Source organism: Choloepus didactylus, chromosome 2, assembly GCF_015220235.1.
Source record: "Choloepus didactylus isolate mChoDid1 chromosome 2, mChoDid1.pri, whole genome shotgun sequence".
Taxonomy (NCBI): domain Eukaryota; kingdom Metazoa; phylum Chordata; class Mammalia; order Pilosa; family Megalonychidae; genus Choloepus; species Choloepus didactylus.
The window spans coordinates 102,763,428-102,790,949 of NC_051308.1; the positions used below are offsets into that span (position 1 = coordinate 102,763,428).

General features: G+C 42.7%; 1 protein-coding gene across 3 annotated transcripts in view; it reads right to left on the reverse strand.

Moving 5' to 3' along the window:
• Positions 1–27,522, reverse strand: part of LOC119526425 (carboxyl-terminal PDZ ligand of neuronal nitric oxide synthase protein) — a 310,288-nt gene that overhangs the window by 222,321 nt on the left and 60,445 nt on the right. For all 3 annotated transcript variants that reach the window (XM_037825480.1, XM_037825479.1, XM_037825483.1), the window contains exon 2: positions 9,431–9,502. In XM_037825480.1, coding sequence (XP_037681408.1) covers positions 9,431–9,502 — 72 coding nt within the window. The remainder of the gene's footprint in view (positions 1–9,430; positions 9,503–27,522) is intronic.

Genomic DNA, 27,522 nt, shown 5'->3' on the forward strand with positions numbered 1-27,522 from the left:
CAGACTGGAGAGAGACACAGTCAGGGACACAGATGAGGATGTATGGACTGGCACTTGGTAAAGTAGGAACCGTCAGCACCTTCTTGTAGAACCAGGAACAAGTACACCAGAGCTTTATCTTGGTTCTGATACTATAATGGTACCATGTCCAAGCTCTGGAATAAATCCTAGATTCCCCACTTACCAGCTCTGTAACCTAGAGCAAGATATATAACCTCTCTGTGCCTCAGTTTCCTCATCTATAAAATGGGATGATTATATCTACACCTTATGGGGCTGTTGCGAGGATCAAGTAACATGATACTGATAAAGTGCTTAGCACAGAGCCAGACACAGAAACAGAACATAATCTGTACGTGAGTGCGGTTGTTACTGATGAGGACAATATGCTTAGTTTGAGTAAGTCATTTCACACCTCTGTGACCCTTATCTGTAAAGCAGGGATAATACCTGCTTGTTATGGGGTAATTAAAGACTAAACTAAGATGCCAGAGAACATGAAAAGTCACTTAAACAAGTATAAAGTGCTACATAAGTAATGAATTGTGGCCCTTCAGCAGTAGTCAATGAGGTTGACACTCTCGGCAGCTCAGGTCTTCAGTGTACGGTGCTAAGTGCATTCTGTTCATGGCCAGAGACTGCACACCCCCGTCCTACAATATGCTGCTGTTGGTCCCAAGAGGAAACCAGCTCCACGTCAAAGCTTGTGCAACACACTAAGTGCAAAGGGGTCCCAGAAAAAGTCATCAAAACAAGGAGTAGATGCTCAAGGCAACCTGTACCAATGCCAGGAAAACGAGCGAGCAGGTCCACAAAGGCTGGTGAACGAAGCAACAATGCACAGGAGTTCTGCACAGCCTCCTGATGTGATGGGTAAACACTGCTGGTTTCAAAAGATCCTCAAGAATTAAGCAGGTCAGTGCAAAAATCTGTGGACTGAGTTGGGTCCCTGCCACAAACTGAAAACCATAAAATGCAAATATCCCAGTGGAAATTCGATTACATTATTTCTTACTCTTGAGCACAAATGACAGTAATAAAGCAACACATCTTATTTTAAAACAAGCATGTGTTTTGACTTTGAAAACAAGCGATTTTTATTAAGTCTTTTCTGCCGTTGGATAATGTGATCAGCAGCCTCTGCCCCAGTTTTAAAATCATTCCCAAATCGCTCAACTCAGGAGCAAAACCAAAGATTTTCATGCTGAGTAACTTTTCATTCTGGTGCAGATTCAGGGAGAAGAGGAATGCATTTCCGCATGTGTGGTCAGGCATTCAACAGGTACTTAGTGAACCAGATTCTCTCCAGGTGTGATTCCTGGGAACAAAATCCTGGAAATAACCTACCGTTCTCCCTCAGGATCATGAGTCACCAGCCACACTGGCCTTCTGACTGTTCCTTGAAACTGCAAAGCCCATTCCCAAACTGCTCCCACTGTCTGGGACACTCTTCCGCCAGATATCTGCATGGCTCGCTCCCTCTTTTTATTCACTTCTCTAGAGACTCAAGTGCCACCATAGCTCAGAGGCCTTCCCCAACAATCCTATATAAGAAATAGCACCTACCTTCTACCTCCTGGCAGTTCTAATCTTATGCCCTGCTTTATCTTTCTGCATTGCATTTACAGATGACATTATAATGGATGTTTATTGTCTCTTCCACCCACCCCCATCCATAAAGACAGGGAAATTTTTTTTTTTTTTTTTTTTTTTTTTTGTAGACAGCTCTGTCAAGGAGCTTAGACTAATACTGGCTCATATAAGGAAGCCAATAGAATTTTTACATGAGTAGGAAAAAAAAAAAAAAAGAGGGTCTTCTATTGTGTACCATTCTTTATATTAATGAGAATGCCTCACCCCAGTATCCCTCAGAAAGGGCAATGAGTTTTCTTTGGCTTTCCTTTCCTTTTTTCCTCTGGCTGTGACCATCCCATCACACACTACTCAATCCACATCAAGTGTTTTGTGGACTCATTTCAAAGAAAAGAAAAATGTTACCAACACCCAGTGTTGGCAAATCATGTTTGTTATAACATTATTTAAATAGGCAAAACATAAAATCAGATATCAACTACTTACACATACAGATCTAACACAAATTTATAAATTAAAATGCAGAATTACATAACCAATAAATTCACATTAAAAGTGTTAATGTCAGAAAAGAACTCAGTTTTTTAACTGAATTCAAATCACTGTTTCCAACAAGGCTATAGCAGTGACTACCTCCCTCACGTTCATTCGAGTCTGGCATGCCCATCCTCTCAGAGTTTCCACAACCAGGATGGTGCAGGATCCAACAAATCAGAAAAGATACTGCACCTAATTAGAACAAACATTGGTCATAAGCAACTCGTCCAGCCACCCCAGTGGAACTTCTGAATATCAGCCCTGTCTGCAGCACTGTGAGCCACATGCTAGCTCTGTTTTTCTGCTGATGTTCTCTATTCCAAAGACTGCAAACTCAACTCATAACAGTGCAAAGTGAAATCCTTTGTCTTTCCCCTTATGGGAATTCTTTATATACACATTAAGAACTTTTCTGTTCTTTTTCTTCAGTGTATGATACATACAAAGAACTACTTGGCACCAACACAAACAGACACAAGCAGACAAATGCAAATGTGGACAATAAAATCAGTTACCAGTGCTGTTATGTGGTGGTCCTTCCAACAGTCCAGAATAGGCTTTTTGATTTTTCTTTACTTTGTTGTAATTAGGATCAATGAAAACACAAATTTTTAAAATTCTTACAGAGAACTCTTAGTTCCCTTAGAAGAGAGCCACAGAACCCATTTTGAGAAACACTAATCTACAGACTAGGTAAAGAAAAAAAAGTAATTGGTCCACAAAGCAATTAAATTCATGTCTTTAATAATAATAGCTAGCATTTATCAGTGCTTATATATGCCTGGCAGCCAACTTGTATGGTTTTCTGACCTCACTGTCTCTGCCCATACTCACTAATTAGAAAGGAGGGAAAGGAACTATTATTTATGATGCAGAATCTATGTGGTAGGCACTGCAATTAGTGCTTTGCATGCCTTCACATATAACTGTAAAAGATATCTGCCAAAAAGATATTATCCCAAGCTTACTGATTAAACAAAGACTGATCAGTTAAGTAACATGTGTGAAGTCATTCAACTAGTAAATACAAGGAGCAGGATCGGAAGTTAGTTCTTCCTGACCCCAATACAACAGCACCTCTGGTGAGATGGAGGAATCTTGCCTATCCCTACAACGGCCCTAATCTAATCTCACTGTGGTAGGCAGAATAACATCCCCCACCCCACCCCACTCCTTATATGGCAAAAGAGACCATGCAGGTGCACTTAAGGATCTTGAGATCAGGAGATTATCCTGGATTTCTGGGGGAGACGCGGGGGAGGAATGTAATCATGAGTGTTATTATAAGTGAAAGAGGGAGGCAGGAGAGTCAGAGAAGGAGATGTGACAACAGAAGCAGATGCCGGAGTGATGCAATTGCTGGCTTTGAAGACAGAAGGGACACGGGCCAAGGAATTCAGGCAGCCTTGAAAAGCCGAAAAAGGCAATGAATGAATTCTCCCCTGGAGCCTCCTGAAGGAACTCAGCTCTGTTAATATTTTAGGTTTAGCCCCACAAAACCTATTTAAAATTTCTGGCTTCCAGAACTATAAGACAACAAATTTGTGTTGTTTTAGGTAATGTGTGGTTCTTTGTTACAGCAGCCATAGTAAATTAATACACTCATGCTAAAACAGTAAGAAATAGATTAGTATTACAACTTTACCTGTTCAAGGTAGACCTGCCAATGTTGAACTTAAGAAGAGAAGGAAAACAATGACTAAGGAAAAAATGGTGCTGAGGAGAACCACCTAGGGAGAAAGCTATAGGAAGTGATTCCTGGGCAAAGCTTTCCAGAGGGAGTAAATACGGATTTCCTGGCTGAATATATGAAGAGGCCATGTGCAGCTGGCGAATGCTGCTGGGGAAGGAAACACATGTACAGACATGAGGCATTCACTACTCCAGTTGCTGCCTCCATAAAGCCACCAGTCCAGCCAGTTCCTGGATGCTCCCTTTGGCTCTCACGTTTGTTTCTTTCTTTCTTGAGAGAAATTTCTGGAAGCGTTGTGGATACTGGACAGGAGCAGAGGGGTAAGGGAGTGTGTTGGCCATTTCCTGAGTCACCAGCCCATTCTGTTCAAAGCTACTGACCAACAGCCATTCTTAGCAGCCATACTTGAAAAGTCAACTCATTGTTAACTAGGAAACTCTGATCCCATGCTGGATGGTTCTGAAAGCTGATGTCAGTGTGGCCACGCATTTACCCAGCCCACGGTCATGGGGGCCAGAAACAAAGATTAAATATCTCTGAGTACCACCTGGCTGCAAGCACATATCCCTCCAGTGCTGAGGCTTTACCAGTTCCTCAAGGAACTGCACCCTCCACTGCCCCCCAAATATCTATTGCAGGGTTCTGTCCTCTGATTCTTCAGTGTGCTATGATTCTGTGTGTTTGAAGCACGTAACAGGCTGGGTTGAAGCAGGTGCATTTTAGAAATACATTTAAGCCATTCATTCTTCAACAAATGCTACTGAAGTACATACTAATGGTCAGGTACTAATGTTAGGCCCTTTGGGTTTTAGTTTCCATGTTGCTTAAGGAAATACCACACAATGGAATGACTTATGGGTACTTATTGGCTCACAATTTTGAGGCTAGGAGAAGTCCAAAACAAAGTGTCATCGAGGTAATTATTTCTTCCCTGAAAATATGTTGGGACTGGCTGCCGGTGATCACTGGTCCTCGGCTCCTCATCACATGGCAATGCACATGGAGCCTCTCCTTTCTCTTCCAGTTTCCACCGACTTGCGTCTTCTGGTGGCAACCTTTGTGACTTTTTCTCTCAATGACCTTTCCCCCATAAGGCCTTCAGTAATAGGATTAAGACACCTCCTGGGCCACATCCGATCTGAAGTAACCTCATCAGAAGGTCCTATTTGCAAGGGTTCACACCCACAGGAATGGATTAAGTTTAAGAGCATGCTTTTCTGCGGTACATGGCTCTAAACCACCATGGGATCCAAAGATAATCACAATGTGGTCACTGCCCTCCAAGAGCTATAAGTCCTCTCTGAGCCTCCATATCCTCATCTCAGGGGCCATCTGGCTGTAGCATCTACTAACACATCTCTCAGTCCCCCACAAGGCCTTCCCTGCCATGCCCCAAACTGGTTAGATTTCCCAGTAACACAGTCTTGGTCTCTTGCCCTTTCACTACTTACACAGTTGTGTGCCTGTCTTGTTCATGGCTGAATTCAACACCCAACAGACTACCAGCCAGAGTGAGTGATCAAAACATATCTGACAATATTGAACACTGAAAACAGGCCAGAGAAGTTGGGGAGGGAAGGAAAAGACCAGAAAGAGGGTTACCTGGGGAAGAGGACAAGAGGTGTCACAACCACATGTGGCTGTGTTTTTCGGTCAGGCCACTTCGTTCTCAAAACAGACCTGTTCAGTTAATTGTTCTTCTGTTCTGGCTTTGATCTGACAAATCTGGGTCTTGCTCCAAACCCTCATCCACTCTATTCTTATACCAGTGGAGACACCTATGCTTTGAACCTCTGCACTTTAAGAAAAGTCTAGTAATCAAAGCATGCCTTAAAGGATTCGAAACAATAAAAAAAAAAAGGTGAGGAAAAAGATGGACGCTGAATGAGGTGGGGGTTCTGATCAAGACAGCTGTTGTGACTGTATGATCTGAATGGAGTGACCGCCTGGGCATACCTGATGAATGAATGAATGAAAAAATAAACATATACAGTGCTGGCCAACAAGGAAGGTGAGCCAGCATCCCCTTCCTCCCTCCACACTCACTTACTCATCTCACATCAAAGAGGGGTTACAAATAGAAACACATTGGGCTGAACAAATGAAATAATGTATGTGAAAGCATTTTTAAAGTTGTAAATGTGGGAGTTATAAATATACATATGAATAATGACCATTAGTCACAATAGCAGAGGAAGCAAGCACTAAACACCTTTCCCCCACTCCTCTACTCCAAGCTGCCTCCAAACACACTGCGCCAGGAGCCTGAGGCAGCAAAGCATCCCAGGGATGACCAGGGCAGGGCCAGGCCACAGGTGATTATACTTGGGGGATTGTTAGAGAAGGAGAAGGTGAAAGGGCTAAATTCAGGAGAGGTCTTTTAAGAAGCCCTGATGAATTCATTCACTTGGGTGCTTCCTAGTACCAAGGACTGTGCTAACACTGAGGTTACAACCATCTACAGGGACAGTCTCACATCTGGTACTGAGAAGTGCAGTACAGGGAACCCCCAGGCCCTCACTCTCTCAGCCAGCTCTGGCATGAAGCGGTTAGGTCAGGAGTCTCCTGTCACAGCAAGCAACCTGGCAATCTACTGTGAAGACAGCTCCTGTTCCCCAGGACCACCCAGAAATACTCAAAGTGCTTCGTGGTTCTGGTCCAACAGTTCCTTACCAGGAAAAGAAAACCCATCTATTTAAAGGTGCAATATCCAAGAAGGTATAGGTGTCACTGATGAAAAAGAAATATTGAAAGCATATGGGGGGAAAAAAAAGGATGCCCAAGACAGATAACATAAATTTAGAAAAAAAATCAAGGTGAGAGACCAAATGAGAAATAGGGAGAGAGAAGAAGGAAAACACCAGTCATATCAACAAAGTCCATATATTTAGCTAGGAATCAAAACAGGGGTGCAGAATGGGGAAGGAATAGGAATCCATACACCTGTTAGAGCCCAGCTCAAGGATGCACCTGGGCAGCCTCATGGAAAGCATTTCACCTCAGTGCTTCCACAGCTCTGAAATGGAGACAATCTTAACCGATCTATCGATTATCCTTGCAAAGAGGACCAGGGCAGACTGGCAGGTAAAGGGCTTGGCAAGGCACAAAGCATTTCACAGATGTCAGACACTGGGACCATTATCAAAAATTCTTCTCTCTGAGGACCCTCTGCTGGTCTGGCCAACCTGTGGGGTCCATGTCTTGTGAAAACACAAGAACATTCAGCAACCAAAACCCTGCAGTGTCCTGCCCCATGTCAGTCTGGCACCATTCAACATAAAAGGACGAAGTCAAAAATAGTCCTGTACACAGAAATCCCACGTCCCAGTTCCTGACAGCTGTAATTACAGCCAAAACAGCATATGGCAGAAAGGAGGAGAAAATAGCAGCCTGGACCTAGCAATGAATTATGGGATTCGGGGTAAAACACATCCAGAGCTCTTGCTATTAATGTGGCCAGTCTAAACAAGAAGACACTGGACAGCCAGACCAACCAGCTTTCTGGCCAATTAATTTCTCCCTCTAATTTAATGAGCTGCTCATTAAGCACTAGAAGCAGCTCACAAGGAAGGAAGCTGCAGAAAGATGTACGTGGGCCCCAGGGGCTGGAAGAGGAGGTCCGGGCCACACTAGCCCCAAACGCCTCCAGGTCCCGGGCACGACCAGCCCCACCCCCACTCCCGGCTTCAGAGCCATGCTTTCCTCTACCTCTATTCCTTCTACAAAATTGTGTTTCTGCCATCACCTCCCTCACTGGGGAGCGTCCAGGTTCTAGTCCTTTGATTCCCCAACTGGGGGGGGGGGGTCATCACCCAAATTAGCATCACGAAGAGCCTGAGGCAGGGCCACAAAGGATGCAGCACAGCCCTGGGTGCAAATCCCAGCTCCACCTATTAACAGAGATTTGACCCAGAATTAATTATTTAACTTCAGCTGCCTGTTTCTCGTCTATAAAATGCAATAGTAATATCTTCACCTGATCTAAGTAGCTGTAAATATTAAATAAAATAATAAAATATTTCAATGTTAAAAAGCCTAACAGAGCATCTGACACACAGTAAGTGCCGGAAAAAATCAGCTCTCAATCTTGATAGCTACCATTATTAACAGAGACATCACTTTAATAATGGTAGTGGCATTAACATGTTCCCTGTCGCTAGAGGGACTTTTGGGGTTGAAGCCCCAAGGAGAAGCCAGCTCCAGGTCCAATCCTCATCCCAGCAGCAAGGACAACCATGGTGGGAGCAGCAAGCAGCCCAACCCCCCAGATTCCCCAACCAGGGCCTCTGTGCTTTCCATGTGAGCTAGACAGCAAAGGAAGAAAAGAGAAGAGGCCTGGAAAATACAGGTGGCCATGCTGAAGCCAAAGTGGTGATGAAATTTGCATGCGCCCATGAGACCAGGTGGCGACCTGCTTTCGGGCCACAGCCCTCGACCCCTGTGACTCTTCACACATCTCTCTGAGCCTCGGTTTTAACCCATAAAATGAGGGTAGCATGACTCCCACTTCACAACTTACTATATCCATGAAAACACTATTACATTTAATTGTAGTTTCAATAAATTCAACTTAATATAAAATGCTGAAAGACTAGGAAGGTCAAGGCAAAGAAAAGATTATTAGTCTGATGAACTGCTGGGAGAAACAGTGGCAAACATGCTAATTTTCCTCCCAGAGCTGTTCTCATTGATTTGAGGTTTCTGTCAATCAGATCAAGAATTGACTGAAAGTAAAACTGGCAAAGCAAAAGGAAGCTCTCAGCAGCTGCTATATGTTTTCCATTCAGGTGAGCAGATTATTCCAAAGGTCAATGAGCGCAAACCAGGCTGCCCCTAGGGACAGCCAATCTAGTCTCCTCCAACCACCGATTCTCTCTAAAATGTAATTATAATCCATTTGACCAATCCCAAACCTATCTTTGAAATGCTCAAGTCTAAGATAATTTCTTCTGTTTCAGTGGAAAGCACATGGATAAGCTTCTTGACAGTGGTCAGAAGACAACTTAATTCTTATTCAATCACTGCTCTGTGTACCACAGATCCAAAAGCAAGAGGCTGGAATGCTTACCAAACTCTTACCAAACTCTCCCAGAGTACATGAAATGGCAGGAGAGAATGCACACGCACTCGCAGAGACTAAAGCAGCCGACTAAGGCAATTTTATTAAAATCTCACATCTGTTCTTAAAAATTCAAGTGCCTCTTATATTCTATATCACAATCAATGGTTTAATTTTTTTAATGTTTTGAGCTGATTATCAACAAATTATGAACCTTTTCTCTAAAATCTTTGGGAAAAAAAGACACTTCACCATCGTCTCTCAGTCCCTGGGAGACTCCAACACATTCTCAAGGGCGAGCATATATCTCAGTTTGAGAAGCAGCAGAGAGGATGGTAGCCTCCACTCATCACACACTCATTTTAACCTTGGCCTTCAATCAAGATCAACCATCCAACTCAGAACAGCTTTCCTGTACGGTATGGAGAGAGGGGGTCTGGGGTTTGCAAAGAGCGAGGCGGGCAGCTCTCCCTTTTGAGACCTTCGGCACTATCTAAAAGAGCCAGCAGCCGAGACAGTGCCCCACAGCCCCACCTCCGGCCACTCACCCGGATCCGGCGCATGGCAGCCACGATCTCCACCCTGCTGTTCGGCCTCGGCACATCCAGGCTTCCTACGTACTGCGGGGAAGAAGTTAAACACTGGTTGAGAGGAGACATTGCAAGGGTCCCTAATCACACAATGTTAACAGTGGAAGGACCTTGGAGGTCACCTAGTTGGTTTTCCCATTTTAAAGCTGAGTAGATTAAGGGCCAAAGGGTGTTTTGTCCGGAGACTGTTCTAATCATACAAAAAGCACCTTAACAAGAAATTATCGTTTTCTTTCTAATCTCTTCCTTAAACAGAGATGCAACAGACACCGTTGCATCCAGACACATTTCAGGATCAGAAGGACTTGGGTGTGAAGACCCTCCCACTGCTATCCTTGTACTTAACCTTTCTTTGTCTCAATTGACTCAATTGTAAAGTGGGATTTCATTTCAAATTCACTTTAAATTCAACTTGGACATCTTTCTATGTCAATGCATAAAAGTTTGTCACAGTACATGTCACATTCCCTATGTATGAATACCTAGTGCTATTTCATTATCACAAGAAATGCTTCCATGAACCTCATCTTTGAGCTTACACAAGTATGTTTTTAGGGTGGATTCCTAAAAGTGGGATTGCTGCATCAAAAGGTATAATCTCTAGATATCATTTCTCAAAGGATCAAACAAGAAAGAAGATAATCCAGCATTTGTTAAGCATATATGATAGTAGGTCTTAGATATACGCCACTCCATTTATCTACTGATTTGTTGGGATGTACCTTTCCTTTTTACACATAAGTTATATAAAACAGCCCAGGGGATAGTCTATAAATTAAGAGCTCCAGAATAATTTAAAAGTCTACTCAAGCAAAATTTGCCTTAATAGGGGAAGATGAGGGCCACCTCTACAGGAAGCGTATTGCCCGTGGTTATGGGAAGACACGGTTCTTCCTGAAATTTGCAGCGAAAGGACTTCCCCTAGTTACTGATCAACAATTTGAACTTACACACCAAAGAGCACAATTCCAGTTAGCCAGTGGGTAAACAGTGAGTACACTGTAGTTTGGGCCCAGAGTGGACAGCCCTACCATGGCCAGTGAGGAGCAGAATACCTATTGACAAAGCACTAGCTCAGGCAAGCAAAGTCACCTAGATATAAAAGTGTTGTCAGATTTATCTGTGGTTGGCATTTCTCCTCCCTGAGCTATGCTGGGGCTATGCAGTCTGCCAATATGTCAGTGACCTGTGCAGACAGGAGTGGCATGAAGCCTGGGTTGGTGATTGCCCAACTTCAAAGCCCTCCAGCCCAGGGGTAGTTTCCATGCTCCTTCTCCTAGACACTGCATGCCTAATGGTTCCTGCCCTGAACTCTGTGCAGTCAGGATTGATTGGCTTGGCAATTAGACCTTCTGGGGCTCGTATTCCCTCAGCCAGGACCTCTGGCTCGAGCAAGGTTGGTCATCCACTACAGGTGAATCTGGGGGACTGTGTGAACCCTCCCTCACTGAAACCCACCAGACTAGGAAAGGGCCAGCTGCCCAGTGAGGTTCCAGAATGGGGCCTGATCACAAACACCCAACTGGGAAGCATCCCCACCATGCCACCCCTGCCCCAGCCCATCTCTCCCTTCTCAGGAATGGGCAGTGTTAGACTGGGAGTCCTAAAAAGCAGCAGGGAAGATGGAGCATGGGGAGGACAGAGGCAGCACAGACGGAGAGGCGAGGTGACATTTCAACTTTGGACAAGGATTCCTAACAGGGAGAAGCATTGTGTGTGTAGGAGCTTATGTTAAGGACAACTAAGATCGTCACCTTATTAGTGCCTCCTTTTCACTCATCAGCCACCACCCAAGCTGCTCCATGTGCACGCATACACCATACACCTTCACACCACACTTGCCATGCACAAATGCTCACACACCTTACACCTCACTCACACACTCATCTCACACTGCACCCCCACTAACAAATCACCCTCCCATTCACTCCACACTCATTCACCCACTCTTCTTCCTTGCCTCCCAATCATGTGAAGAAAATCACAAATCTGCCTTTCTAAGAACAAGTCTGGAGCACATACTGCATAGTTACTATGGTAATACCTTAGGGTCATGCAAAGAGCATAAAAGGAAACACAAAGTCTGGTTCAGGTCCATATCGCCTTGCCAAAAGGTAAAATATTCACCCTAATAACATGAATCAAAAACAGAACCACAATACAAGGAAGCAGCGGAGGAGCAAAATCAGAGGGTGTGATAAGTGAGTACCACCCTTATTCACAAGTATAACACCGCAACAAAGGGTTTCTCAGTAACCAAACATTACGACCTCCACAGCCAACTTCAGTCATTCCCCGAGTTTCTCTGGCACAGGCACAGCAAGAGTAACCTGCCCACTGCAGGGTCATCCTCACGACCACTCAGCATCAACGGTCAAGCTCCTTATTTCTGTGGTGAACTGAGCCTGGGCCCGCACCCTCCCATTCTAGATTGGAAAGTCGCCCCCCACCCTCAGGACTGAACCTCATCCACTTGCTGAGCTAACAACCTTCAAAGCCTCGGGCTTCTGTCACCTCCTACAGAGATCAGGCAAAACCAGTTTGCTCCCTTCAAAGGCTGATGCAACATGGCGTGCTCACTCAGAAATAGCATCCCTTTTATCTGTCTCCTCTGCAGGAGACTGGGAATCCCAAGGACTCCTAGGATGGTAGAGGCAGGTGGTTTGAGAATAATTTCCAAAATAGAAACTCATGCTCTCCCTACCTTTGGTCCCCACATCACATTTCTTCCCCTAGCCTTCCTCTACCCAGTAACTCAGGCCTGAAACCTGGCTGTCATTCTTGAGTGTGCTTCTCCTTATCCATCAGAGCCAATTAGCGACCTGACCTGTCAAATTCTATCTACACTGCCACTACTGGATCCCAGAATTTCACCTAAATCACCTCCTCACTGGTTTCTCCACTGCCTCTGGGGCCCCTCCACACCATTCTCCACAAGGTTGTCAGAGTGCTTTCTTTAAAATGCAACATAAGATCAGGTCCTTGCTTAAGAACCTCCCACGCTTGCTTCCAACTACTCCAAATGATCATGCTCAAAATCCTTAGTGTGGCCTACAAAGCTTGCATGGTCTGGCTTCATCTCATATCCCAGGTCTCTCCAATTATCTGGAAGTTCTTCAAAGGCACCATGCACTCTGACATTCAAAGGCTTCTACACATGCTCATCCCCTGTTCACAGAATATTCTTCTACTCTGTCTCCCCCCGGTCCTCCACCTTCCACAATCCTGTAGATCTCTACTTAATCTCTACTTCCCCTCTCCTGACCCTGCAGGAAGGTGAGATATCCATGTCAAGGGTTCCCACAGCTCCCCATAATTCTCCTTTATAGCAGCAACACATGGCTGAATATCTGTTTAAAGCACACGTTCCCTAAAAGCAGACACCAGAACTGTTTTATTCATCACTAGACAGACTGGCCATACACAGCACAGGTCCAGACACAAAGGAGATGCTCAAAACATATTTAACTGGACGAAAGTGTCTAAGAATGAACGCATTCGCCCCAGGTGCTCACGAGAGAATCTCCACTCTGAGGAGGAGCAAGAGGAGGAGCCTGAGCCCAAGACTCAGCCTGGTGGTCCGGCCTCAGAGGCATTAGCGTGCCTTGATCAGTAAACCATTCTGCCCTGCACAGTCCTGTTGTGATTCTATAAATTCCCTGACTTTTTAAACTGGGCCTATGCCAGATGCTCCCATACCTGTGATTCCTGGCTTACCAAGACATGATGGTATATTAAACCTGTTGGTAGATTTCTAATCACCAAGCCTTCTGTAACATTTCTGTGCTCTCCGTCCAGGAAACCCTGCTGTGAGACACTGTAGAGGGCCTATTTTCAAAACATCTACCACAGAGCATAAGGGAGTGGGGTAGTTTGTGAGCAGAACAGCACGTTCTTAATCTTAATCCATTCTTGTGGGTGTGAACCCACTGTAAGTAGGACCTTTTGATGAGGTGACTTCAGTTAAGGTGTGGCCCAGAATGGGTCTTACTCCTATTTACCGGAGTCTTTTATAAACAGAATGAAATTCAGACAGGGGAGAAAGCCACGGGAAACAAAAAGCTGAAGGTCAGTGGAACCCAGAAGAGAAGGCAGAAGCTAGGAGAGGCCGCCATGTGCATTGCAGGTGACAGAGGAGCCAAGGACCAAGGATCACTAGCAGTCAGCCCCAGAACGCCAGTACTTGGGAAAAAAAAGCATCACCCTGATGATGCTTTGATACGGACTTTTCCTAGCCTCCAAACCAAGAGCTAATAAATTCCTATTGTTTAAGCCAATCCATTGCAAAGTATTTGCCTGAACAGCCAAGGAAACTAAAACAGGGGGTCTAAGTTTACAAAAAAAAAAGTTTAAAACTTTGGGGCCTACTTCTTTTTCATTAGCATCTAGAAAGAATAAAAGTATAAGGAAGATGCAAATTGTTCTGGGCAATCAAGATATGACATTACCTGTGCCAGTTTTATTTATGGCTTTATCTTCCAGATAAGCAAAAGTTAGCTGCAAATAAGGTTAACCAAAGAGCTAAAAATATTTTTGTAAGTTTCTTGACAACCTCAGCCTCAGTACTAGATTAATATCTCATAAAGTCTTTTCACTTTCTTGTTTCCACCCTATTTTGTGGAGATCAACTTCTGAAGACAATGATAAACTGAACTGTAGTGTTTCCCAGTATATGAATCACAATACTGAAAGCAGAAAGACGTAACAACTTGAAACATTCCACAACATCATCAACACCGATAGGCTGGTTAGAGTTTCCATCAATCACCTCCATGTGGGAGTTCCTTTTATTTACAATGCTTCTGTCAGGTGTTTCCAGAGACAAGAAAAAAATGTAAATATTATTCTAAAATAAATGCATCAGATGATTCCACTTCTGATAATGCTGGACTAGCTGGTATCAGGCTATACCTCTGACAAATAACAAATATAAATTCTGGGTAAAATATAAAAAAGAACTTTGAAGTCTCTGGGGAGAAAGACCAAGAACAGGCAGATATTGGAGAGGCTCGATTCTTGAGTGAAGGGAACTCACTAGGTGAGGCTTACTTTTGAATGGTTTTTCACCCAGCAGCACAATCTGGAAAGCGCAGCACGGGCTGGCTGGAGCCCAGGTGCAGGGCTCACTCTGACTGGCCTGACAGTTTGGAGGCCAGAGGTAGCGATCTGCCAAAGAAGCTTGAAAGTAAGGGCAGGAATTCCAAAAAGTAGCGAGTCATAGAGCCAGAGCCCCAAAATCTGTGTGTAAACTCCTTCAACAACCTCCAAACTGTGCATATGTACAAGAGACCCTAAGGACCCCAGAAGAAGGTGACAGCTCGAAGAACAAGGAAACTGAGTAGAGATTTTAGCTGCTGCCTACCTCAGGGGAGAGAGGTTTAGGATTTAAAACCAACCAAGTTAGCAGTGTTTAAGAACAAAAACCAACACTCTTCAAAAGAAGATAACAGGATCTTCCATCATAGGGCTGTTAAAACCCTACTGATTGGCCATGGCAAGCAAGGCCATGGGGAAATGCACAGTGCCACACTGTCCTGGGATAAAAGCACAGGCCACCACATATGGGCATAATGTAAAGGTCCTGGATCTGCTGCATTCCCAGCTCTCATCTCTTCTCTGAAAATGTCTCAATTCTGCAACCCCAGCTCACAGCAAATACCATGTGAAATTCAGGAGTAAACCCCCTCATTTTACAGAGAAGGACAATGAGGCCCAAAGCAGGTAGCAGAGAAGAGACCAGGTCTCCTTCAAGCTCCTGGCTCCCAGTCCAGGACCTTCTCCACTGCATTCTTCCCAACACTTCAGGTCCAAACCCTATCTGGTTTCTACTCCATCACTTTGCCCACCCCCCTATCCCTCTGGTCTTGTGGCCACACTGTCTCTAAAAAAACACACACAAGCATAAAGAAATCCAACATATTTCTGTATCTAGAAACCACCAGTTGCGGTGTGCCCGTCTGATTAGTCTCTCATCAATCCTCTGTCCTAATACCTTCTAGAAACTAGGACCATAGAAGCAGAGGATTTCAAATCCTAAAGGAACCTTAGGAATCATGCCCAACATTACTAAAGAAGGATTCAATGATACATGAAAAGTATTTAGCACAGCCAGGTATCCTGGCAGTGCTCATTAAGTGTTCATTACTATGATACCATTTCTTCTCAACTTGATCTCATCTAACGTTGCTCTTTTTCACATCATCCTATTCCGTTCTTTTCCCAGCAATCAACGGAGCCTGCAATTATGAGGTCTGCCTGGTCCACCTGGTTATTATCTACCTTTCCCAGTAGACTGGAAGCTCCATGAGGGCTGGGACCTTGCCCTCTTGGTCTCCATTTTTCCAGGCTTTAGAACTGCCTGGCAGAGTCCAACTCAGATATCTGCTGGATGAATGAGGGGGCAACAGCAGCCCAGACAAGTTAAGTGGCACAGTCAGTTCATGGCAGATCAGGGCCGAGAAGCCCAGTCCCCTCCCTCCAGGCCAGCGTGACAGCTCCAAAGGGAAAGTCCTCCCTCACCCGCAGAAACTGCAGTTGGCAGGCAGCTGAGTGACCTGCTGAGCGGGGATTATGAATGTGACCAGGGTGAAAGTTCTCGCCTCATTTAGCATAGAACAAAACAGCATTAACTGCAGTGGCAGCAGCAGGGCCCCAGATCCCAGGGCCCACACCCACCAAATGACCTTCTACTAGATGCTCTGGGGGAGGGGAAGAAAAAGAGAAAAGTTGCTTTGGGGTATCCCACTCCCCACTTTTGAGGCCTGCCCTGTGCTTTCCAGGCCCTGAATTTGGGAGGGGTAAGGTAGAGAGGAGGGACTGGAAGCACCCAAAGGTGCATTTACTAAGTGTCCCTACTCCCAGATTGCAATAGAGACTGACTCCCAGTGCAGTGCAGGCATCACACACATACCAGAAAAGCTTCCAAAAGGCTTGAAATGCAGCTGCACACCACACCTTTATTTATTTGTAGCCTCAGAGGAATGAGGCACTTATATTTCTTCCCCGCTCTCCCAGCCCATCTGAAAAGGAAGTACTATTTGAAGGCCATCTGATGCGACTGTGTCACCATTGATTAGGTACTCAGCAGGAGCCAAAGAATGTGCCAGGAGATCACAGCAGAATCCTTCCTGCCCCTCAATGTTAAGGCGCTGGGTGCAAAATAACTCTGGCGACCTGTCTTTAAGCTGATAGCATGAGAATCTCTAAAAGGGAGCAGGATGAGCCTGCATGCATGGGAAGGCTGTCTCTTTGTGTCCTTTTAGTCTCCATTAGTAAATGGAGATGGGTTGGCCTGATTATTTTTCTTTATTAAGAGGATCTGAGGGATAGTGCAAAGAGGAGGAAAAAAAAACAGTAAGACTGAGAAACTGTTCAGGCCTTTCAACTATTGGGTCCTGGATGAAAGCCTCGGCTCAGCGATTAAAATCTCTGGCTCGTGTCCTGTCGCAGAGGCAGGCGGGGGCACAGGGCCTGGGCTGCGTCCTAAGCAGGGGGCACTTTTCACCACCCTCCTTGGAATGCTAACTTGGCCATTGGGTTACTCCTCCTTTGAATAAAAGATAGGAAAAGGAGAAAGTCCAAGACATGGTTAGAGGAAAAGAGAGACAAAGTCTGTGCAATAATTAAATCATTACCAGTAAAACAATCACGTAAAACCAAGAAAGAAGAGTTGCCTCACAAAGTCTCTGTGTGATGACAGAGATGAACAATGAACAATACGAAATCAATAGGGAAGCCAGAGCCAATGGCAGAGCTTAAGTGGCCTTAAAGGTCCTGTGATCCAACCTTCATTTACTGAAGGAAAAATTGAGGCTCAGAGAAAGAAGGGAAACTAGCTAGTGAGGGGCAGAACCATGTGGGTCTCTGTACCCTGAACTGCCACACTGAGATGTCACTAGGAGTAAGCAATCAGGGCAAACAAAGCCAATGCCCCTTTAACACCTGGTTCACTGCATTAAACTCACTGAGCCTTCTTGACCAAAAGGGGGAAGAGAAATGAAACAAAGTAAAGTTTCAGGGGCTGAGAGATTTCAAATGGAGTCAAGAGGTCACTTATGCATAATTCTTATGCATTATATAGATATCCCTTTTTAGTTTTTAGTGTATTGGAACAGCTCAAAGGAAATACCTGAAACTGTTGAACTACATCCCAGTAGCCTTGAATCTTGAATACGATCGTATAACATATAGCTTACACAGTGTGACTGTGATTGTAGAAAACCTTGTTGCTCACACTCCCTTTATCCAGTGTATGGACAGATGAGTAGAAAAATGGGGACAAAAATTAAATGAATAATGGGGGGGGGTGTCATGAGGAGGATGGGATGTTTTGGGTGTTCTTTTTTACTCTTATTTTTATTCTTATTTTTATTTTTCTGGAGTAATGAAAATGTTCAAAAATTGATTCTGGTGATGAATGCACAACTATATGATGATATTGTGAACAACTGATGGTACACTTTGGATGATTGTATGATATGTGTCTGTGGTGGTTAGATTCATGTGTCAACTTGGCCAGGTGATGGTGCCCAGTTTTCGATCAAGCAAGCACTGACCTAACCATTACTGCAAGGACTTTTGTGGCTGGTTAATAAACCAGAAAGCTGGATTATTAAATCATCAGTCAATTGATTGCATCTGAGCTGACTACATCAGTGAAGGGAGTGTCTTCCCCAATGAGAGAATTCAATCAGTTAGATTTAATCCAATCAGTTGAAGACTTGTAAGGAAGAAGAGAGAGAACCTTCATTTCTTCTTCAGCCAGCCAGTCTCTCCTGGGGAGTTCATCAAAGACCTTCATCAGAGTTGCCAGCTTGCTGCCTGCCCTACAGAATTTGGATTCATGCATCCTGCCCTAAGGAATTTGGACTCAGGCATTCCCACAGTTACATGAGACACTTTTATACAATCTCATATTTACAGATATCTCCTGTTCTGTTTCCCTAGAGAACCGTAACTGTAACAGTGACTATATCTGAATAAAATTGCAGGAAAAAAAAAAGAAGCAGCACATCAACCAACTGCATCCCCCTTTGCCGTAATGTCAACAGCCTTTTTCAACATGAATAAGTTAGAGTGGTCATTGCCTAGATATTCCTGAAGATTGAGACAGTGATCAAATGAGAGGCAGGAGTAGCAATGGACAAGATAGGATTTAACAAAGGATTGTCTACTGAATCATTATATAGATATTTCTTTTTAGTCTCTAGTGTATTAGAACAGCTAGAAGGAAATAACTGAACTTGTGGACCTGAACCCATGACATACTTTGAAATTTCCTCTATAACTACTTATTAAACTGTACTTTGAAATTATCACTTTTCTGAATATATTTCACAATAAAAAATGTTTAAAAATAAATAAGTAAATAAAATAATAGCAGGATAATAAAAAAAAAAAATTGAGCTGGAAGAGCATCCCTATGCACGGATACCAAACGGTGTAGCAATTCAAGGGTCAAGAACAAACTAATGAAAAAACTTCAGGGCAACAAGATTTGCAGGAAAAGGGATCTATCTCTATTTGGTTCATTTAAATGACTTTGGGAACAAGATTAAGGGTACTCATGAGCAAAAATTAATCAATAAAATGAAAGGGTAGAAAAGAGAATTCTACTATTGGGGTGTGAAGAAACAAAGAAGTGAAGACCTCAGGAAGACGATACAGAAGGATCCGCCTTTCGTTCATATGAAGAGTGAAGGCTTTCAGCTTTGGACAGCACCACCACTCTGCAACTGCTAAATTCTAAGTACTTACACTCTCTAAGCTTCTGCTTCCCCCATAAAATACAGCTCACATCTGTACTGCCTAGATGTCAGGGTTGCTATAAGAATCAAAATTAGATAATGCAGATGAAAGTCTTATAGTTTATAAACTATTACACAATCATAAGGAGATGATATCCTTTATATTATTAAACCCTTGCTGTGGAGGCCAGCGAAACCCAAAAGGTACAGAATTAGTAGCTTTACAATATCTTCACTTGTATTCCTGTAAATCAAATACTGTGCCCGGAGCAAAGTAGTCCAAAATGCCAGAGTCAACAGGAGGGTGAAAGAGAGAAATGAGTCTCAGCAGACTCAAGCAGGAATGAAGAGGGAAGGGATGAATGGCACCAGTAGAGCGTGGCCAGTGACCAGGTGGATAATAAAGAACTTCCTCCTGGCTCCTGAGAGATATCTTCTAACTCTTTGGAATTTCCCATGATAGGAATCAAAAGAGCACACCTGCAGAGTTTATGCTAACTACGGTTAGGGCTTTGAGGGTGGCTATGTAATCATGCCTATGTAATAAGACTGCAATTAAAATTCTGGACACCCTAAGCTTAGAGACTGTTCCAGTTTGCTAATGTTGCCATTATGCAAAATACCAGAAATGGATTGGCTTTTACAAAGGGGATCCACTTGGTTACAAATTTACAGTCTGAAAGCCACAAAAATTCCAAATCAAGGCATCAACACGAGTACACCTTCACCGAAGGAAGGCCAATGGTGTCTGGAAAACCCCTGCCAGCTGGGAAGACACATGGCTGGTGTCCACCGAACCAGGGTTGTGCCCCAGATCCTCTCTCAGCTCCCATGCAGTCCTCAAAATGCCGCTCCTAGGGCTCTTTGTCCTCTCCTAGCTTCTCCAGAGCAAACTCTGGGCGAGCATCCCCAAAGCGTGAGCAAAAGTCTGCCTCCAATGGCCACCCTCAAAATGTCTCTCTCAGCTGTTCTGAGCTCCTTCTGTCTGTGAACTCCTTTATAGGACTCCAGTGATTTAATTAAGAACCACCCTGAATAGGTGTGGTAACACCTCCACGGACATTATCCAATCAAACATTTCACTCACAGTTGATTGAGTCACATCTCCATGGAATCACTCAATCAAAGGATTCCAACCTAATCAACACTAATACGTCTGCCCCCACAACACTGCATCAAAGAACATGGCATTTTGGGGGACAAAATACATCCAAACCAGCACAGAGACCTTCCATGATTCACTGATAATACACTTTGCTCTGCAGGGAGGGTGACACATTCTTTCTCCACAAGTAGACACAGAAGCTTGCCTTTGAGACCCTCCCAGACCTTGCCCTATGCACCTCTTCTTTTGGCTTCTTCTCATTTGTATCTTTTTTTTTTTTTTTTTTTTTTTTTTTGCTGTAATAAAGCTATAATTGTAAGCATAACATTTTCATGAGTTCTGTGAGTCATTCTAGTGAATTATCAAGCCTGAGGCGCATGGTGAGAACCCCAGAAGATGCAACCAGTTGGCAGAAGTCAGGGCAGCCTCCTGCGAACCTTCGCGCTTACAGCTGTTCTGAAGGGCAGTCTTGTAGAGGATTTCCCTGAACCTATGGAGTCTGCCCTAACTTGGAGTAGAGTCAGAATTGTACTGTAGATGCTGTCTGAAATCACTGAAGTCATTTGTACCGTGAAACAACTGACAAACACCCCTACCCACCACCCCAGCCTGGGAGCAGCTAACCTTGACACTCTCACAGAACCACATAGGATATACTCAGTGTGAGGTAAATGCCTTGTCATTTTCCCCTCCTGACTGAACAAGCTGTGACCAAAAACAGATCTTGGTGCAGGTGGAGACGCAAGGCCTCCAGTATAATACTGAATCATTTATCAGCATCATTGCTGGATGAAACCCCACAAAGGAGTAAAATTTTCAGGTAACTGGCATATATCACATTTAAATACCAACGTTTTCTCTATTTTAAACTCTCTTAATTAGAAATCTTCCAGAAATACATTATTATACACCACCCTAACAATTCTGACTCTATAAGCCAAAACTCAATGTTTTCCTTAATGTGTAAGCTACAAATCAGTGATAACCCCACAAGAAATGGGTCCCGACTATTACTGTGCCTTCTGAGTTCTTGAGTTCTCAAGAGGATGAGTTTGAAGATATTTCTAATGCTCCCTACATTGGTAGCAGCAAGAATGATAATGAGCTACATATTTTTCTACCTTTAATAACTGTCCCCAAATCCTCAAGAAAATACTAGCAAACCAAATCTAGTAAAATATAAAAAGGATTATATACCTTGACCAAATGGGATTTATTCCAGGAATGCAAGGTTGGTTCAACATATGAAAATCAATTAATGTAAAATACCAAATTAGCAGAATAAAGAACAAAGACAATATTATCTTAGTAATTGCAGAAAAAGAATTTGACAAAATCCAACAAACTTTCATGATAAAAACACTCCATCTAGGAACAGAAGGGAACTTTCTCAACCTGATTAAGGGCCTCTACAAAAAACCCACGGCTAGCATCATACTTAATAGTAGAGGACTGAATGCTTTTTCCCTGAGATTGCGAATAAGACACTCTTGACACTTCCATTTAGCCTTGTACTGGAGATTCTAGCTGGGACAATAAGGCAAGAAAAGGAAATAAAAGCTACCCAAATTGGAAAAAAAGAAGTAAAACTATCCCTATTCACAGATGACATGATGCTGTCTATAGAAAAACCTATGGAATGCGTGCGCGCGCACACACACACACACACACACACACACACAAAACTATTAGAACGAAGGAACAAGTTCAGCAAGTTGCAGTATACAAGATCAATATCAAAATTCACTGCATTTCTTCACACTAGTAAAGCACCATCCAAAAATAAAATTAAGAAAACAAATTCCATTCAAAATAGCATCAAAAACAATAAGATACTCAGGAGTAAATTTAACAAATGAAGTATAAGACATACATTTGAAAACTATAAAGCATCATTGAAAAATTTCACGGAGACTTAAATAAAGGGAAAGATATTCATGTTCATGGATCATTAGTCTTAATATTGTTAAAATGGCAATACTCCCCAAACTGCCTTTCTTCCTTTTTTTTTTTTTTTAACAGAAATTGGCAAGGTGATCCTAAAATTCACATGGAAAAATGGAACTAGAGTAGCCAAAAGAATCTTAAAAAAGGACAAGATGGATAAATCCTTATATTTCCAATCAACTGATTTTTGACAACAATGCAAAGACAATTCAATGGAGAAAGGATGGTCTTTGAAACAACGGCGCTGAAGTAATTGAATATCCACATGCGAAAGATTAAAGGTGGGTTACTACCTTACATCATATACAAAAATTAACTCAAAATAGATCATAGACCTAAATGTAAGAGTTAAAACTATAAAGCTTTTAAAAGAAAAGACAGCAGCAAATTTTCATGGCCTTAGATTAGACAATGGTTTCTTTACCACACCAAAAACGCAACTAACAAATGGAAAAATAGATAAACTGAACTTTATCATAATTTAGAAACGTTTGTGCTTCGAAGAACAGCATCAAGAAAGTGAAAGAACAACCCACAGAATGGGAGAAAATATTTACAATTCATATCTGATAATTGACTTGTACCCAGCATACAACTTTTACAGCTCAACAAATACAAACAATCCAACTAAAAATAAATGGGCAAAGAATCTAAACAGATAGTTTCCAAAAAAAGATAAACAAATGGTTAATGAGCACATGAAAAGATGTTCAACTCCATTAACCATTAGGGAAATGCAAATCAAAACCACAATGAGTTACCACTTTCTACACTCTAAGATGGCTATAACCAAAAAAGACAGACAATAACAAGTGTTGACAAGGATGTAGAGAAATTTGAACCTTCATGCATTCCTTGTGTGATCATAAAATGGTACAGTAACTTGGGAAACGGTTTGGTAGTTCATCAAAAAGTTAAACATAGAGTTACCACATGACACAGCAATTCCACTCCTAGGTATATACCCAAGAGAAATGAAAATGTGTATCGTGGGAACCCTGGGCCCAAGGCATTCCCCAAGGGCGTTGAACAGTGCACACAGCAGCTTGCGCAACCCAGGTCAGTTAAGGTTTGACCTATTCTCCTTGTAAAATCAGGTGCTAAATGTAATCTATATCTGAAACTACCTCCTCCCTGAGACTCCCTGAGATACTGTTATCTACAAGATAATCTATAATCCTCCCCTCCTCCCTGTTGATTACAATCAATCCCTCCCTACCTTGCAAGACCCCACCCCCCACTCTACCTTATCTCTCATACCCATCGGAATGTGGAGCCCTTATAACCAGCTTCTTCAGCACCCCTCCCCCCGCAAAGTGCAGAGTATCTTCACGTTAAGCTCTGAGTCCGCTGCCATTCAGAGCAGCTCCTGAATTCATTCAGAGAAGCTCCTGAATTCAGGGCAATGTGACTCGACTTCCCACCCTGCAGGTAAGCCCCATAATAAAAGCTCATGTCTCATAACGTGGCCAGTGCTTTCTTTAGTCCTTTGGCTACAAAAGCCCTCTTGTGCCGTAACGTGTTCACACACACACACACACAAAAAAAAACACTACAAAAACATGTTCATAACAGTATTATTCATTATAGTCAAAAAAACGGAAAAAAAAACCTACAAATGTCCATCAACTGATGAATGGATAAGCAAAATGTGGTGGTATATCCATATAATGGAATATTATTTGAGAAAGAAAAGGAATGAAGTATTGATACATGCTACAATACAGATAAAACTCAAAAACATTATGCTAAAAGAAGCCAGTCACAAAAGGCCACATATTGTGTGATTCCATCCATATGAAATGCCTAGAATAAGCAAATCCATAGAAACAGAGTAGATCTGAAACAAAAAAACAGAAAACCAGGAATGTACAACACAAAATGGACTACAGTTAATAGTAAAATTATAATAATATTTTTTCATCAATTGTAACAATCATGTCACAATAATGTAAGGTGCTAATAATAAACGGGGGGCTATTGTGGAATTCTGTATTTTTTTTAAACAATTTTTCTGTAAACCTACAACAGAAAGAAAGAAGGGAGGAAGGGAGGAAGGGAGGAAGGGAGGAAGGAAAGAAAGAAAAGACTAGTTGCTCCCCCCGTGTGGGGGAATAACCACTAATGGGTATGGGGTTTCTTTTGGGGATGATGAAAATGTTCTGAAATCAGACAGTGGTGATGGTTGCATAACTCTGTGAATATCCTAAATACCACTGAATTGTACACTTGAAAGCATGAATTTTATGGTATGTCAATTATATCTCCATAAAGCTATTAAAAAACAACAGCAATAACTGTGCCCTTTACTTTTGCTGTGGAACAGAAAATAGAACCATAAGCAATTTAGGTTCTGAATGAGCTTCGGAGGGGCTCTCTTTAGAGTCAAGGATATAAGATTCAGCATCCATTCTGGCTGCTCAAATATCTCTTCTGTGCCTTTTTGCATCGCTAGCTGTCATCCAGATGTTTGAGTTCACTAGATAAATAATCCCTGGGGGAAAAAATGAGCTACCACTATACTGGATTTTTATTCTTCTAGAAGGCATATTTCCCCCAAAGAATATAAATTGTTTCTACATAGTAAAAGTATGGCAATCTCATTTGATATTCCTATTTCCCAATGCAGTAAAATAGAACAGAAGCTCACACACTAGATTATTTCTTCAGCATGCTGAAGCTTCCAGAGCAAACAGTTCTAATACCATGCCATTTCCCATACTTCCTGGAAAATCAGGCTTACTCAGGTGACCCCAAAATACAAACAGTTCCCATCTTCCCAGGAGGAATATATTTTTAAAGGCACACCAAGAGAAAAGATAAAATAATACATACCACATTTTACAATTTATAAATGCCAAGAACTGAAACACTGTGATTGAAAGGAAGAAAGAAAAAAGTCACGACATGGTGAGATGAAGAAAGGGAAGTAAAATTTAAAAAGAGTTACAAGGACTTAAAGCAAACATCATGTTGTTTAACATCCCTCCTTCTCCATATGTACACCCAAAATTTTAATCTCTTCTATAACACCCCTGCCAAGTGGTTAACCAGCCTGGGCTTAAATATCCCCACTGATGAGTTTACTACCTCAGAAGTTAGCACTGTTAAGAAACTCTCTCTTATGGCAAGGTAAAACTGGTCTCCATGAAGATTCATAGTCTACTCTCTCCTCAAACATGTAAAGACAGATCTCCTCACCCTGACACTTTCAGGCTCTCTCTTCTGTACATTACAGCTCTTCTCGTCTTCAGAGTTCAAAGGGGATTATGGGTAAGAGTTCACTATTCTCCTTGAGCAGGTGTCTCAAGTGCTATCAGCTCTGCCAAGCTTTGCCCATGAGTGTCCTCTGGCAGGCTAAGGCATAAGGAGGCAACAGCTTAAAAGATGACAAGTCAAGGATAACCAAAGTAAATGAGTAGGAGAAAGAAAAGAACAAGAGAGAAACTAAAGAGGGGCTCAGGAGGGTCCGCCACCAAGTGGCAGCTCCAACAGGCTCAGCTTTCACCTAGATGCCAACCAAACCATGAGTCGACGGTTCCAGAACTCCAGGTGGAGACATAAGTCAATCTACTCTTGGCTCAGCCACTACTGCTGCCTCAGTTTTTTATCTGTGTATAATAGAGACCATTAATATCAGTTCCTCTTCTCTCACACAATAGTCGAGAAAATAGTAAAATGGCACGCTTTGTATCTTTCGGGGGGAAATGCTGCAGACAGATGAGTAACTAACAGGACCAGCCCAGGCAAAGGGTGTCTCTGGTGATCTTCCACTCTTACTTTTGGTCCCACTCCTCGTCTTTCCAGGTACCCTGTATTCAGCCCTCTTCCCTATGTAGCACCAATCCTCCAGCAATTTCCTTTCCCCCTCCTCCTTGCCCCACCAAAACTTCCCTGTCCTGTGTTCCAAGTCCTCAGCCTTTCACCATTCCATACAATCAAACAAACTAGTTCATGTTGGGACAAGACAGAGAGCAAATGGCTTAATTTATTAGCCCAGCCAGATGACACACTTGTACCTTAAGTGCCTCTCACAGAAACCAAATATCATTCTCAGAGGCTATTTGTTGGCTATCAGTTTCCAGCATTGAGTAGCATATCAGTAGAATGGGTATTTGAGGACAAAGATGCCTTTTAACTGTAACCTTCAAATTACAACATGGGAAACATGGAAATGTTCATCTATTCAGTCCAAGGGTAAGTCGATGGCCCTGCCTGGAGAATTACAGTAGCTGGGGTTAAAGACTTTTAAGAGAGGTAGCAAGGTACAGTAGGAAGGACCTCGGCTTTGGGGTAAGATCTTCATTGAAATCCCAGCTCCACATCTGAGCTTTGGTTTCTTTTATAAAATGAGGAGAATGATACCTCCTTATAGAGCCAATGTAAAGATTAAATGAGATGATGTATATAAAGTGCTTGGCTTTCAGCTCCCTGACTAGGTTAGTTCTCCTTATTATACCTGGTTCCACTTATCAGAGTTGTGAGTCTGTTTGATTCTTAGATTACCTGAGTTTCCCCTAACTAGATTATATTCCTAACTCATGGGTGAGTCTTTGTCCTCATCAGCACCACTGAATCTGGAACCCTGAGCACAAACCCTGGCGTCTCAAACGAATGGACAAATGGTAGCTTTTCCTGTTTTTAAGCAGATGTTATCTCATTCTTTTACCTACACCTCCCAGACTGTTAACCTCACCTTATTAGCCAACTTCTCTTGGTTACCCACCCAAAAGTCCTCATGGCAAAGTAATTAGTCATTCTCATTATCATAAGCACCATCACAAAAGAGCAAATACTTTTTCAATGATTTTTCAAGTAGGATAATCCAGGCAAGGTGAATGAAGAAGGAAGTCTGAGGAAGCAAGCCACATCAACAATTCCTCTCACTAAAGGTGGAGAGAAATAGGGTAAGAAAAGCCCTAAGGATAATCAAAAAAAAAAGTCAAAGAGAAAAGAGTATACAAGGGGGCCAGTGAGAGGAGGCAAAGTTCAGGAGCACACATGGACTGTAAAGAGAGATTTTCCTAGAAGGAAAAAGAAACAGAAGAGAAAGACAGTTTCTTTCAGTCCTACCTCTTGTTTTACTCCAAAAAGGCAAGAATTGACCTCCAAGTGTTTGACTCAAGGTCTCCCTGTTACATAGTCAAGCTGAGACTATGACCCAGATATCCTTGTTTCCAAGCCAACACTCTAAAAATGTATGACAGAATTGAATGAAAAAGCTTGGGGTCCCAACCAAGCTCTATTATTTT